The sequence below is a fragment of the Taudactylus pleione genome, unplaced genomic scaffold (genome assembly GCF_031769625.1).
Source record: "Taudactylus pleione unplaced genomic scaffold, aTauple2 ptg000326l, whole genome shotgun sequence".
NCBI lineage: Eukaryota > Metazoa > Chordata > Amphibia > Anura > Myobatrachidae > Taudactylus > Taudactylus pleione.
In genome coordinates, this window is record NW_028284727.1 from 4,567,862 (window position 1) to 4,581,453 (window position 13,592).

The 13,592-nt window shown below is 42.0% G+C and overlaps 1 protein-coding gene across 1 annotated transcript; it reads right to left on the reverse strand.

The window, feature by feature from the left end:
- Positions 1–5,568: 5,568 nt before the first annotated feature.
- Positions 5,569–12,416, reverse strand: CENPW (centromere protein W). Its single transcript, XM_088443062.1, has 3 exons — positions 12,154–12,416; positions 8,285–8,398; positions 5,569–6,515 (listed from the first exon to the last, which is right to left on the reverse strand). Exons 1-3 carry the CDS (start codon positions 12,241–12,243, stop codon positions 6,489–6,491), a joined length of 231 nt encoding a protein of 76 aa, XP_088299188.1. The 5' UTR covers positions 12,244–12,416; the 3' UTR covers positions 5,569–6,488.
- Positions 12,417–13,592: the final 1,176 nt, after the last annotated feature.

Here is a 13,592-nt window from a genome sequence, read left to right on the forward strand (position 1 = left end):
ATTGATAGCAATAAATAAAAGGACAGTATCAATACAGCAGCTAGCAAACAGTCACATACAATGTATATGTAAATAATCGCAATATAAATCACATTATACTCTAAATCAACTACTCAAACACGAGGCATGGTAGGATATAGAGCACTGTATACCTTAACCACGGGAGAGGTATACATGAAGACTGACCCAAACACTTCTGAGACAAACAGTAGCACACCAATAGTGGGCTGCGAGCATCTCATAAACACGTGGAGGGTAGACGGAGCAACCCAGAGGCACAAAACCTTTTTGAAGGACTGCATCTGGGTCGGGGGGGTGGGAGCTGCCAGGGGAGCACCTACCTCCCCTAAGCTGCATTAACCAGTCGGATACGCTGGCCTCATGGCAGCAGGTATGCGTCTGCTGCCGATCCTCGTCATCAGACGATAAGGTGGTCTAGTGAGGATGTGAACAATCCTGGAGTCCCTGCAGCAGCAACTTTTGGTGCTTCTCTGACACCAGAAGCAAGGACTGCCACGCGCGATTCCCCATAAGCGAGGAATCGCCTTACCTGTCATCTCTGTGCGTCCAGTTGCAGTCCCAGCGTCACTGCTATCAAGCCGAGACCTGCCGAAATCGCCAGCACAATTACTAATGTTTTGGCCCAGCAGAGGAAGATCGAGTCGCATTATCTGCGTCTTAATACAGACGCTGAGTACTTCTGACTCAAATGAACAACTGAAGGCATGTGGCTACAAGTATATATGGAGGAGGACCCAGTGTATCCTGGGAGCGGAAAACTTTAACTGTTTGGTGCCTGGACCTCTCCAACTACATTACCCCATGGTATCCCTGTGGATCCCTATGGACCCCGAAAAAGAAAGTGAGAATGCTTTCAAAAATAGACGTGTTAATAGTTTTTGTATCAAATAACAAAAAAAAAAAGTGAATGCACAGAAGAGAAATCTAAATCAATATTTGGTGTGACCACCCTTTGCCTTCAAAACAGCATCAATTCTTCTAGGTACACTTGCACAAAGTCAGGGATTTTGTAGGATTATAGTCAGGTGTATAATTAACCAATCATACCAAACTGTGATAATGATCATTTTCATATGTAGGTTGACACAGTCATTAACTGAAACAGAAACAGCTGTGTAGGAGGCTTAAAACTGGGCGAGGAACAGCCAAACTCTGCTACAACGGTAAGGTTGTGGAAGACACCATGGCAAGACTGAGCACAGCAACAAGATACAAGGTAGTTAAACTGCATCAGCAAGTTCTCTCCCAGGCAAAGATTTCAAAGCAGACTGGGGTTTCAAGATGTGCTGTTCAAGCGCTTTTGAAGAAGCACAAATAAACGGGCAACATTGAGGACAAGTGTCAGCCAAGGACACTTCATGCATCAGATGAAGTGGTCGTCCAAGGAAACTTAGTACACCAGATGAAAGACAAATCATGCCTTTGAAATTAGAAGATGCCCAGCAGTACCATCAGAAACTAGTGGGACCGAGGTACACCCATCTGCTATTTGGAAAAGTCTGTCCAGAAGTGGTCTTCATGGAACAATTGCGGCCAAAAGGCCATACCTTCAACATGGAAACAAGGACAATCAACTGAACTATGCACGAAAATATAAAAAAAATGGCAGCAGGTGCTCTGGACTGATTAGTCAAAATTTAAAATACAGTATCTGGCTGTAACAGAATGCAGTTTGGTCACCAAAGGGCTGGAGATCTGTACAATAATGAGTGTCTGCAGGCAACAGTGAAGCATGGTGGACGTTCCTTTCAAGTTTGGGGCTGTATTTCAGCAAATGGAGTTGGGGATTTGGTCCGGATTAATGGCGTTTTCAATGCTGAGAAATACAGGCAGGTACTTATCCATCATGCAATACCATCAGGGAAGCATCTGATTGGCTATACGTTTTGGGTTGTCCTGTTGGAGAATAAATTTGGAGCCAAAGTCATTAAGAACTATCTTCAATGTAAAGAAAAACAAGGAGTCCTGGAAGCAGTGGCATAACTAGGGTATTTGGTGCAGAGGGAAAGATGAAAAATGCCACGCCCCCAACTGTGTGCATGCTCCGAAGGCACCTATGCTAAAAAGTGAGCGTGCCCACGACACAAGGGACGCGGCCACTGAAAAATGAGGGCGTGTCAACACGACACACCAGTTTGTCACTCTGGGAACATTCCTTTCCATTCCATATGCACCTTAATGTACCCAGTAGCATTGCCCCTTATGCAGTACCCCTTACACATAAAACACACAGAACACAAACTTATAGTTACATGAATCCCCAATCCTTCGCCCGCCACCATCTGGTTCTCCCGTCCTGCTAGGCACTATGGGAGAGACATCATGACATATCTCCCTTCACCGACTGCTGGAGCCGGAAGGCGGAGCTCATAAGTGAGTTCCAGCCCAATGCCAGCCCTGGGTGAAGTAGCCAATAAGAGTCTGTCTGACTCTTATTGGCTGCTAAAACAAAACACACTGCAGCTGGATAACACACAGTCAGCGGTGTTGTGTTTGTATTAGCTTGCCATTTAAAACTGTTCCGAGTACCAGGGTACTCGGTACAGGGTATTACGTGCTGTCCCCTACTCTAAATTGATGTACAGTTTTTAGGCGGAGCCTATATGCACTAAAGGAAATGAACCTATTAAGTGCTATTTCTGGACACACAGATGTGTCCACATACATCTTACCTCCGTACACTATAACTCGCGTTAAACAGAACGCATGAGCACCGTGCGACTCGGAAGCGCCAAGCATCTTTATACCTTCAAATTCTTATTTGCACAGCGATGTGAATAGGACACACAAGCAGTTTCTGCTGATCAAAGAGATATGCGCATGCCTATATTGTGTGTGTGACTGCAGGCGTATTTGCATGCAAAATGCTGCGTTACAGTATTACAACCGCTGACACTGTACCATAGCTTTTAGCTTGCAGATATAACTGCAGTTGCACATAGAATATAGGCATGCCGCATATCATTTTAATCAACAGAAACGAATTGTGTGTCCTATTCATATCAATGTGCAAATAAGACATTTGAACATAAAAAGTTGCACTAAATCACGCTTGGCGCTACAGAGTCACGCTACGCCATGTATGTGGACACATCTGCAACTCAACCTCAAGGTGGCAGTGTCCCCCAGATAGATGGAGAAAAATATATTGGAGGTATATTTCTGCAGTTTAAAATGAAGAAAACGAACTACCCAAAAAACTCAAAAAAAGTACTGAACAGTAAAAAAAAAAAAAAAAAAAAAAGAAGGAGGTAGTGCTATATTAATACATTACTCACAATCAAGTCACTGCTGATAAAAGAATCACACACACAATTGCTTTTTGTAAGTGTTTCAAACAACAATATTACCAGAAGGTTTCAAGTGATTTCCTGAAGTAGTATGTATAAAGTTTGACAGTGGATACGATTTGGTTACATTGTGAAATTGTTTGATTTCGGTATATATTAAAGGCTAACAACCTTGGAAATACTTTAATAGAACACAAGTTGACAAAGTAAATACAGAAAGAATAGGTCTATGGCTTCTATTAAAATCTGACCACAATAGTTAGTGGTGAACAAGTCTTATGTTTTGAAGATAATCCTACGTAACTTTATTATAAATGACAGAGGATTACCAGCAATATCTCTGTGCTTGCAGAGAACGCAAAACTATGTAAAGCATACACTCACCATTCATTAAATCTTTACAAGCTTTGCACTACTTCTCTTTGACCACAGTCGGCAATATGGAACAAGATTTTATTATGATGTTAGTAACAAACACATGTGTGTGTGTAATATATCATACACACATACAGTATATTAAAAATTCCCTTGTAAATCAGACGAGGATACAGTTTTTGCTGAAATACTGTATCCATATTATGCAGGCTAAATTATCATGCTTTGATCAAACTTTACATTTTCCAGTTGAATTCGGCGGCCAGCCTTGCGATCATAAGCAAGCAACCAGAGTTTAGAATAAACAAATAAGTGTGTCATTTCAGTGACCGCACAGTAACTGCCCTTTCCCACAATACAACGTCACCCACTTAAAAACAGAAGGCTGTGGTGGTGCTATTAGCCACAACTATTCCACTCAGACAAATAAGATGCATGTGCTTTATAAACTTCATAGATGCACTTTGCAGATAATAAAACTAAAGCAATAAATCCGAATGCTGGAATAGTAATCAGCTAGGCACTTAACACATCACTTTGTCTTGAACAAATTGTTATTTGGTGCAGTATGTGAAAGTGTTTTTTTTTTACCCCAGGTTTAAGCAATTTCAACTACTTCGTAGAAAGCTTATTTTACCAATACATATTTAAAAAGGGGCTTTATTTTCAACTATCTTCCCATAAACAAGCTGGTCTTCACCTTATTATGTAGAAACCTTGATGAAAAGGACAATTAATCCCAAAAGTAAAAAAGAAAATGTATTACTCATGCCCAGGGGGGTGGAGCAGCCAGTCGCCAGGAAGAAGAGAATTGCCCAGAGATGCTCTGGGAGGGTGTACAGGTTGCATTGGGGCATGCCTGGAGCATACAAAGGACACTTCAACAGTGATAATGGCTGCAGGGTGCCATTCCTTGTTAGCCAGATGCAGGGGCCACGTAGCAGACAGTGCCCTGCACGGCGGCATCGCTTGCACACTCCTGGTTTGCTGTCTTACAAGAACCATCCTCCTAAAATAGCAAGCTGTTGCAGAGGGGTGAAAATAGCATTTTTTTTTTTTTAAGTTAACTGATTTTCACAAAATGAGGTACAATGAAGAAAGAAACAACCACCATAATGTATGGTGGGAAGCAATGAAAGGAGATCGCATACAGTAATTAGAAAAGTGGAAAGCAAGAGGATAGATTCCTATTCCAAAGTTTACAACAAGAAAAACATCATTATTCAAGCTCTTGCTAAAATGTAGTACTACACATGCAAAGAAAAATAACTGTCATACCTAATATAACAAAAAGTGGCAGAAAAGGGGAGAAGAAATAGAGAAAGACAACACGATGGGGGGACCACAGGGGAAATTGCATAAGAGGTAAGCAGAAGGAAACGACATTGGAGGGGAATAAATAATTAGCTTGTCTTAGACTAGAATAAAGATATGATATATGGACATCATAAATATAAAGGAATAGAGATATTTTAAGCTTAATGATGTGTTCTTGAGACAATACTTCTAAAGTGTTGATAAAGGGTTCCCATCTCTGATAATATTAATAAAAGAGTGGAAAAATGTTAGGTATGGCTGAGTGACGATCATAGTAAAGGAGTTGTAACATTCTGGGCCAAGTGTAATAGGGTGAGAGTTCTCTCACACTTTTTAAACTCTGCCAATGTAATAGAGTCCGAGAACATACAAACATACATGTTTTTTGCCTAAAAAAACCTCCCGATTTAAACTCTCATCCAGATGTTTTCCTATTTTGAAGCTAAAGCACAATCAAAGTGAGAGGCTACTGATAACTCGCACATTTTCTAAACTCTCACCCTATTACATTTGGCCCTTTGTCTTTAACTTCAGAAAGAGATGGGGAGGGTTTACTGGTCCAATGTATAAGAATAACTAAGAAAAGTCAGAAAATGGAGTTTAGTGATTTTATCCGGGTCCAAGTTCCACAATTTCAAGTTTTCACAAATACATGCTAACGGGTTGGGTGTTAAAGGAAGGGAGAACATATTATTAAGAAATTGAACTACCTTACACCAACATTTTCTCATTTTCTACATTCCCATATACTATGAAATAAATGTGGCATTGGTCATATGACATTTTGGGCAAACACCAAATTCAGCATTGTAGCCATATTTAAAGTAAAAACATTTAAGTTATTTCATAGAAGCCAATGTGGTTATAATTGCTCTAACACTTGGAACCAATTTCTCAACACATTTTTAGCTTTTTTAAGAAAAGATTGTTACAAAAAAAAAAAAAAAAAAGTAGTTACTTGTGTACATTAAATGAATTATGAAGACACTTATTTGTTGGCAGGGATCAAAAGTTTAGGGGGGCTTGAAGGAATGTTTGTGTACCAAGCTATGTGTTAAGAAACCTTGATAGAAATCAAAGCAATACATAGTTCTAAGCAATTTTGCTCATACACTATTTTTTTTTTTAATTTCTTTTATTTTCTTAGAGAACTGAATATTTTAACAGGACTCGGTGCTGCTACATTGTATAGTCAGTTGTGTTATACAAAAATATTATTCATAACTTGCCCCTAAAGTGCAGAAACATTAAAAATATAATATATATATATATATATTATATATATATATATAATTTACTTGGCTTAACAAGATATACCTTTTTACCAAAGCATCTTTAGACTATATCTAGGCTTTTTACTAAATATAAATTTTAAAAAAGGTATATAGAAAAAGTTAAAAACTTTATCATACAGAAGATAACTAATTTTCAATGTGACTTATGCTACCAACAAGAATTGAATCACTGAATTTCTTCATTACACTGTTAACCTCTTGACTTTTTCAGGACAATCTGTAAAACAAAATACAAATATTAGCTAAATACTGAATAAAGAATGAATTATGGCAAGTGTAGTTCACTTAAAAAAAATATAAAGCATTACTTTTTATAAAAAAAAAAAAAAGCCCCTGTATAAATATATATCGCATACCCATATCAATTATATGGCAAAACACTGCAACTATTTGGGGTAAATGTATCTTTAATTTAAGCATCAATTTTTTAAATAACAATTTCTGACTTATTCCTGGAGAGTTTTAAACTTTTGATAAAATTGGCGTTTTAAAAATAAGCAATTTGAAAAAGCAGATACTAGATTAAATTACCCCCTCCATCAGTGTCAGAGATGGACGCTGCAGCACAGCAGCTATGCTACAATACGCAAAAGTAATTTTAAGTATTAAATATATTAAACTTATTTTATTAAACTGTAATTGTCACATGTTACCATGTAATCATTACACCAGACAGTTTGTAAAAAGAAAAGAAAAAATTGTTAAGATGTACCAGCTCTGTTCTCTAGATCTGATACAGCTTTAGGGTTCAGGAACAAAGGCGTACAAGATGTGCCCTTGCTCATCTAGCCTCAATCTCCCATACAGTGCAAAATGCCTGGCATGTGTGAGTCGTCAGGTACTGTGGCACTCAACTAGATTCAGGCGTCTTTTTTGCAGAAAATGCTGATTAATTTGAAATGTGACACTTGTATATCTGTGTGCGACTAATGCTGGGTACATACTAGATGACATGTCATCCAATTTGGTGGATCAGACTGTCATATCGGGCACATGGTCTAGTGTGTACCCGCTATGTCCAAGACGATGCACGCTCCCGCGTGACATCCTCCATTGGGCCTACACGCGGGGCCAACAGGAGATGTCGTTATCGAGGGCCATGCTGTCGAATGCAGCATGGCCATTGCTCTCCGCATCAATGTACCCAGCTTAATTGTGTAGACAGCTTAAGACAATAAACGGAACTTGGAGTGAAAAAAAAAGCTGTGGCCACTGCATCGTAACACTTTGCATGCTGATTGAGAGACTAAAGCTGGCCACACACTATAACAACTTACATCCAACCAGCCAACTTGTTGATTGGTTGGAATGAAAATCTGGTAAGGAATGAGAGTAAATGATGATCAACAATTTGCTTGTAAATGCCAGAAAACAGATGAAAATGACGTCAGACAAGTTTGTTAAATGTTTGATCTAAACAATTTGTTCAAACAACAGTTTTTATCCATTTTCCGGCGTTTGGTAGCAAATTGCTGATTGTCATTTGCTTTCATTCCTTACCAGATTTTCATTCCAACCAATCAACAAGTTGGCTGGTTGGATGTAAGTTGGTCTAGTGTGTGGCCAGCTTTAGTCGCACACAGATATACAAGTGTCACATATCAAATTAATCAGCACAGTCCCCTAGTGTCTCCTAGTCAAATCGCGACTTAGACGCATTTTCGGCAAAAAAAAAAGATGCTCACAGCTAGCAGAGTCTTGCAGGACCAAACGTGACAAGAGGAGATGTTTGACGTGACTGCAGCAAAGACGAGTGAGGACACATCTGTATATATTTTAAAGTTCATTATTTTGCCTGGTAGCGTAACATGTTTACACAAGTCCATTGTCCAGGAATCAGAGTAAAAAAGATCAGACCTGACATTCTTCCATTCTATGTTAGAAAAGGAAAAGGTTATTGTTTTATTAAAGCATTACACCAGGAAAATCTGAATTACAAATAAAAAAAAAAATGGTACAGTTTACAACTACAAAGAATGGTGATACCTTTGCCACTGCTCTGATATGTGCAGGTTTTATTACAGAACATTTATCCTCAATTGCTTTTGAACGAGCTTCTGTCGCCAGTCTCCTCAGAAACAGCACACAGTTGAGATATATCTAAAAAGAGGGAGGGAAAAATAGCATTACTAATAGCCCTAAAGCATTGTAATTTCCAGCAAAGCAGTTACTCTATCACACCTTTCTGCAAACAACCAGCCTGAGTGTCTGGGTTACATAGGTCTAGTATGAGCACACAGTGACAGATTGCAGGCAATACCTAACCAGATTTACCAACCACTTGCATGTTGCCTGGACAGTCATCAAACTAGTGATCAATAGATCAAGAGCAACAATATCAGCACTCATGTAACAAAGGTCAAAAGTAGTTTCCATTTTAGTATTACCATCATTATTACAATTTGGCATTGATTTGCTAACCTCTATTTTCATGACTGTCCAAACTGAGTGCACCAGGAGAGCAACAGGTAGATATTTAGCCTAACTAAAGCTATGTACACACGTAAAGATTTTCTGTCCAACCATCCAACTAGTTGATTGGCTGGAATGAAAATCTGGTAACGTATGGGAGTAACTGATGATCAGCAATTTGCTCCTAAATGCCAGAAAACAGATGAAAATGGTCGTTCAGACAAGTTTGTTAAATGTTTGATCTAAACAATTTGTTCAAACAACAATTTTTGCACATTTTCCAGCATTTGGGAGCAAATTGTTGATTACCAGATTTTCATTCCAACCAATCAACTAGTTGGATGGTTGGACAGAAAATCTTTAAGTGTGTACCCAGCTTCAGATTTTCCAACAGATCATGTTTTTTGTCTGTGGAAACAGGTGGGATAACTGCTGGCCCTGTAAAATAGATTAGCTGATCTGTGCATGATTAGAGATATCCAGTAAACTGACCTGTTAGTGGTGCTTGAAGACTGCAGTTGAGAAATCCTGCCTATGCAATAATCAGACACTTTTAATCTGGCCTGCTGCACAACATTTGTCGGAATCGATGAGCAATTATCGTGCACATTTTGCAGTGTGGACACTTCTATACGATAGTCAATTTAAAAACAGCACCTTTCATATTCTAAAAGTCAAATAATCATTCAGATAGGAATGATAATGGAGTAGAGTGCCCACTGGAAATCCAATGTTATCAAGATGGTTCATCTCAGAAAATCATGGATTGTGAATAAAATCAGTTACGTATCTAGACTTAGATTATCTCAGCTAAATGAATGACGAGATACTACTTACTCACCGAGCAAATCAGTAATAGCCGCAGTTCCAAAATGAAACAATGTTTTTTTTTATTATAGGCTAACTAACTGCTATTGTATGACGGGGTTGGGTTCGTGATCCCGACGGTCACAATGCAGACTGTCAGAATACCGACAGTTGTATCCCAACGTTTTTTGGTAAGTATTTTAACCCAAATCCTTACCCTAACCCACCCCTCTGGCAGCCTACTCCCAACCCACCACTCCCACAGCCTAACCCTAACCCTCCCCCTAGTGCCTAACACTCACTGTCAAAACGTGTTGCGATTGTGACTGTCGGGATGCTGCTGTCGGAATTGTGACAGTCGCCATTCTGACGGTGGAGATCCAGACTACATTCCGTAATAAAGATGTTAAAGCTAACTGGCTGATTTCCAGGCATTATCCTCTATTTGTAATGCCTGCCAATTATGGGCAATTAGCCAGATCCAAGCGTGCTGCCACTCCAACAGTCACGGATACTGGAAGTAGGGGCCTGATTCAGAGATGTGCGCTATGCTGATGTTGTCGAAGATGAGCAATAATCTGCGCATGCATCTAAGTCGCACCGCGCATGTGTTAAAAGGTACAGTGTTCTCCCCAGAAATTTTTTCCAGCCGAGTGGCATCAAGAAGTAGCCGGGTGGGGGCCTTCGCAATAATAAAATGTTTTAAGTCTTGACCTTAAAATGATTTAAACTTGGGGCACTCTCCCTGGCTCCAATGTGGCGCATCCCCGTACAACCTACTGCCTGGCACTCCCTCCCGCCCCAATGCGCCACGTCCAGAACCCTCACCAACATGTGTTACAGCCGCAGCACACAAATGCCAGACGCACTGAGAGCCGGGGGTGTATCTAAGGGTCCGAGCACCCCTGGCAAAGTAAGGGACTAGCGCCCCCTCCCCCCCATATTTTAGGAAAAACAAAAAGAAATTAGACAGTTGCTCCCTTTCCCATCACATATAAAAATCAAGACAGACAGACAGAGACAGATAATGAAAAGAGGCTGCTACTCACTCCCTAGTTGAAGAACAGCATGACCGTTTGCCTTCTGTGGGAGACAACGTATGTAGCAGACGTAGAGCAGTAGCACTCACAGGACTTCCAACACAAAAAGGTTATATACACATAAAGCTAGATCAACTTTTCAGTTTAATAACAGTCTGCCAATCATTTTGCTCTGCAGCCGCACTAATGACCCAGGGTCCCTCTCCCTTCAGCAGTAGAACACCACTTCGGATCACATCAGTAACGAAGATCCGATCTCAAGACACACTGCTAGCCAGGATGTACTCGCTGCCTTCCTCCTCCTAAATCCGGCTCTACTTGACCTCTTTTATTATGAGACACTGCTGCAGCCGCTATGTCACAGAGTCCACACCTCTGCGTGGCTATCCTGATTGAGTACAGAGACTCCGCTTGGATAGGCTGCAGAGACTCCATCCCACGAAGGGGGCGGTCCCCTGTTTATAACTGGATGGCAGCTCGGCGTCACAACCGGCATCTGTGTCCGTGTCAACAAGTACATGTTGAGGGTGACTGGGCAACAGGGGACGCGGCACATTGGGGCTGGTTGGAGTGCCGGGCGGTGGGCTGTTTCTGCTGGGCGATGAGCCCAAACAAAACAGCCTGGGAAGGAGGTACATTGCTGTAGTCACTCGCAGCGACTTTTTACTTGCAGTGTGATTGACAGATAGTGATCATTTGGGGAAGGTAACGGGAGTGGTGGCAAAGAACGTAGGCACATCGCGAACCATTTCAGGGGGTGTCACACCCTGTGTCTGAGATCCTTTTAAGCATAGCGTCTCATGTACCACACCCATTCTTCGGGACCAATGGCTTGCTCAGGACTGTGATAATTGAATGATCCGTGACCGATGCTGTGTCTTTGGACGCAAATGCCTTGATTCGCAAAGCTGCCAGTGGATGGCTCAATACACCTTCCGGCATCTGTGAAATTTGCATCACTCTGTAACACAAAAGCATTAGCATACAACTCTGAATCAAGCACTAAGGGCCTGATTCACTAAGGTTCGATATCGAACATCCAGCAATATGCACCAACCCCCAAACGACTTAAAGACCCGTGATCATTCCTATAGTAAACAGGCTAAGCTGGTCGATGGTCGTTTGGTCGGGGCTAAGAAAAAAAAGAGAGAGTTGTTGTTCTGAAGATAGAGAGGAGAAAAGTAACAACACCCAGGCAGCAGCTAGTATCACTATATAAAGACAAAAGTACTTTAAGAAGGACGCAGCTAGTAATGGTGGTGTAGAAAGCAGCCCTGCACTGTATGATATGAACCCCCAAACTAAAAACAAGAAAACAGAGGAATATACTGGTAATGCAGGAAGAAAATGAATATACATCGTGGCCGCAGAAGATCACGCTTGAACCTCTGAGCCACAATATACAAATATAACGGGAAAGTGACAGCTGGGACCTCCGCCTAGACTAGACTATAATATGCAGCGTGTGCCGGGAAACGCCAGCAGGGACATCCATCGCCGGTACACCTAGGCGGGGGCTGCCGGCCGGGCAGTGCGTGAGGGGGGTTGGGAAGGATGCACGGGCAGTGGCCCTAACACAGGGCAGCTTGGCCTTACCAGCAGGTCTACGTTGCCATCCAGACGGATCCCGCCGAGACGTTTCTTGAGCCCGGACTTGACGGTGTTCCGGGGCAGTGGGCGCACCATGCTGGTAGGAGCAATACACGGAGATACCGATATGGTAGTGGATAGATCCCTTCAGTATTTGTACCCTGACGTATTCCCGACTGTTTACATTCCGGTTTTTGAACTACCCGGGATAGAAAAATGACGTTAGAAGAGGGACGCGGGGTAATGACGTAGCAGGTCACGTGTATGCAGGATTGTAGGAGGCGGGTATGTAACAGCTCAGCTAGCATGTGACCTGTACACTCAGTGACGGGTTACACACACGTGGGGAACGGGAGGTGCTGCGCTGTGGCTGTAGTATGCTGCTGACAGTCTACTTGGTGACGTTTATTGGAACTCATGTCTGTCCCAGGCCAGGCACATGACATTCATGCTCATACACTACAGCACACAGAGGATACAAGGTTATATTCCTGCTGCTTGTTCTGTAATGTCTTGTTACTATGTCTCACTTTGAGACAAGGTTAAATGACTTTTAATTGTGACATTCTGGTATGTCAAAGCATTTCTATAAATGTACCTTTATATAGATAATTAGGGGCGGATTGGGATGGAAATCCAGCCCGGGATATTTCTGGCTGCAGCCCTAATAGGTGCAGGATACAACCTCCTCATAGGCAGGGGCGGGCTAGGCCGGGGGGCAGGGAGCCATATGCCCCCTGGGCCGCACCGTCACATGGTGTCCCGGGCCGCCTCCTCACTCTGCAGAAAAACTCTGCTGGTCCAGTGGTCGCGATGCATCACACACTTACCAGTAACCGGCGGCAGCTGCCTCCTTCCAGTTACTTTATGTCCTACAGGGCTACGGAAGCCCTGTAGGAGCAAAGTTAGTGACAAACCAGGATGTGATATGGCCGCGCATAGGCCATATATATATATATATAGGTGTATGGGTCGTTACTTGTGGGCCAGTTCCCTGGACTTGCCCCTCAGGCTAAAAGTTGCCAGCCAGCCCCTGCTCATAGGGCTTGATACTGTGATTCTGACTTGGACGCAGTCGCGGTCTTCCTTGCGTCTTTTGATGCAGTTGCGTCTGCAACTTTGGCCCATACTCAATTTGAGCTGAGCCGCGTTAAGTTAAGACTTAACACCGACTTCGCCTGTTTTCCAGGCGTTAAATTATCGCCCGCGTATCCCCGTATTCAATTTGAAAGTAGGCGAAAATGGGACCCGGCGATACTTGGATCGGCGGTAAAAAAACAGGAAAGATGTTCAGAAATGGGGATCACTATGAGTACCCTCGTTTTTGGCTGCAAAAGAAAGTCGGGTTTTTAAATAGCTGCGGCAGGTGTTTTTTTTCCCCGACTTTGAAGAAGTGATGCAGAAGAGCATTTAGCTTCTTTTTTTTCGTTTTTAAAAATGGTCCC

Excerpts from the sequence above, each read along its gene's own strand:
- CENPW (XM_088443062.1), bottom strand. The coding sequence starts at position 12,243 with ATGGTGCGCCCACTGCCCCGGAACACCGTCAAGTCCGGGCTCAAGAAA. Across the intron at positions 8,399-12,153 it reads ATGGCAACGTAGACCTGCTG|ATATATCTCAACTGTGTGCT; the intron begins GTAAGGCCAAGC and ends CCCTCTTTTTAG. Across the intron at positions 6,516-8,284 it reads ATATCAGAGCAGTGGCAAAG|ATTGTCCTGAAAAAGTCAAG; the intron begins GTATCACCATTC and ends TTTGTTTTACAG.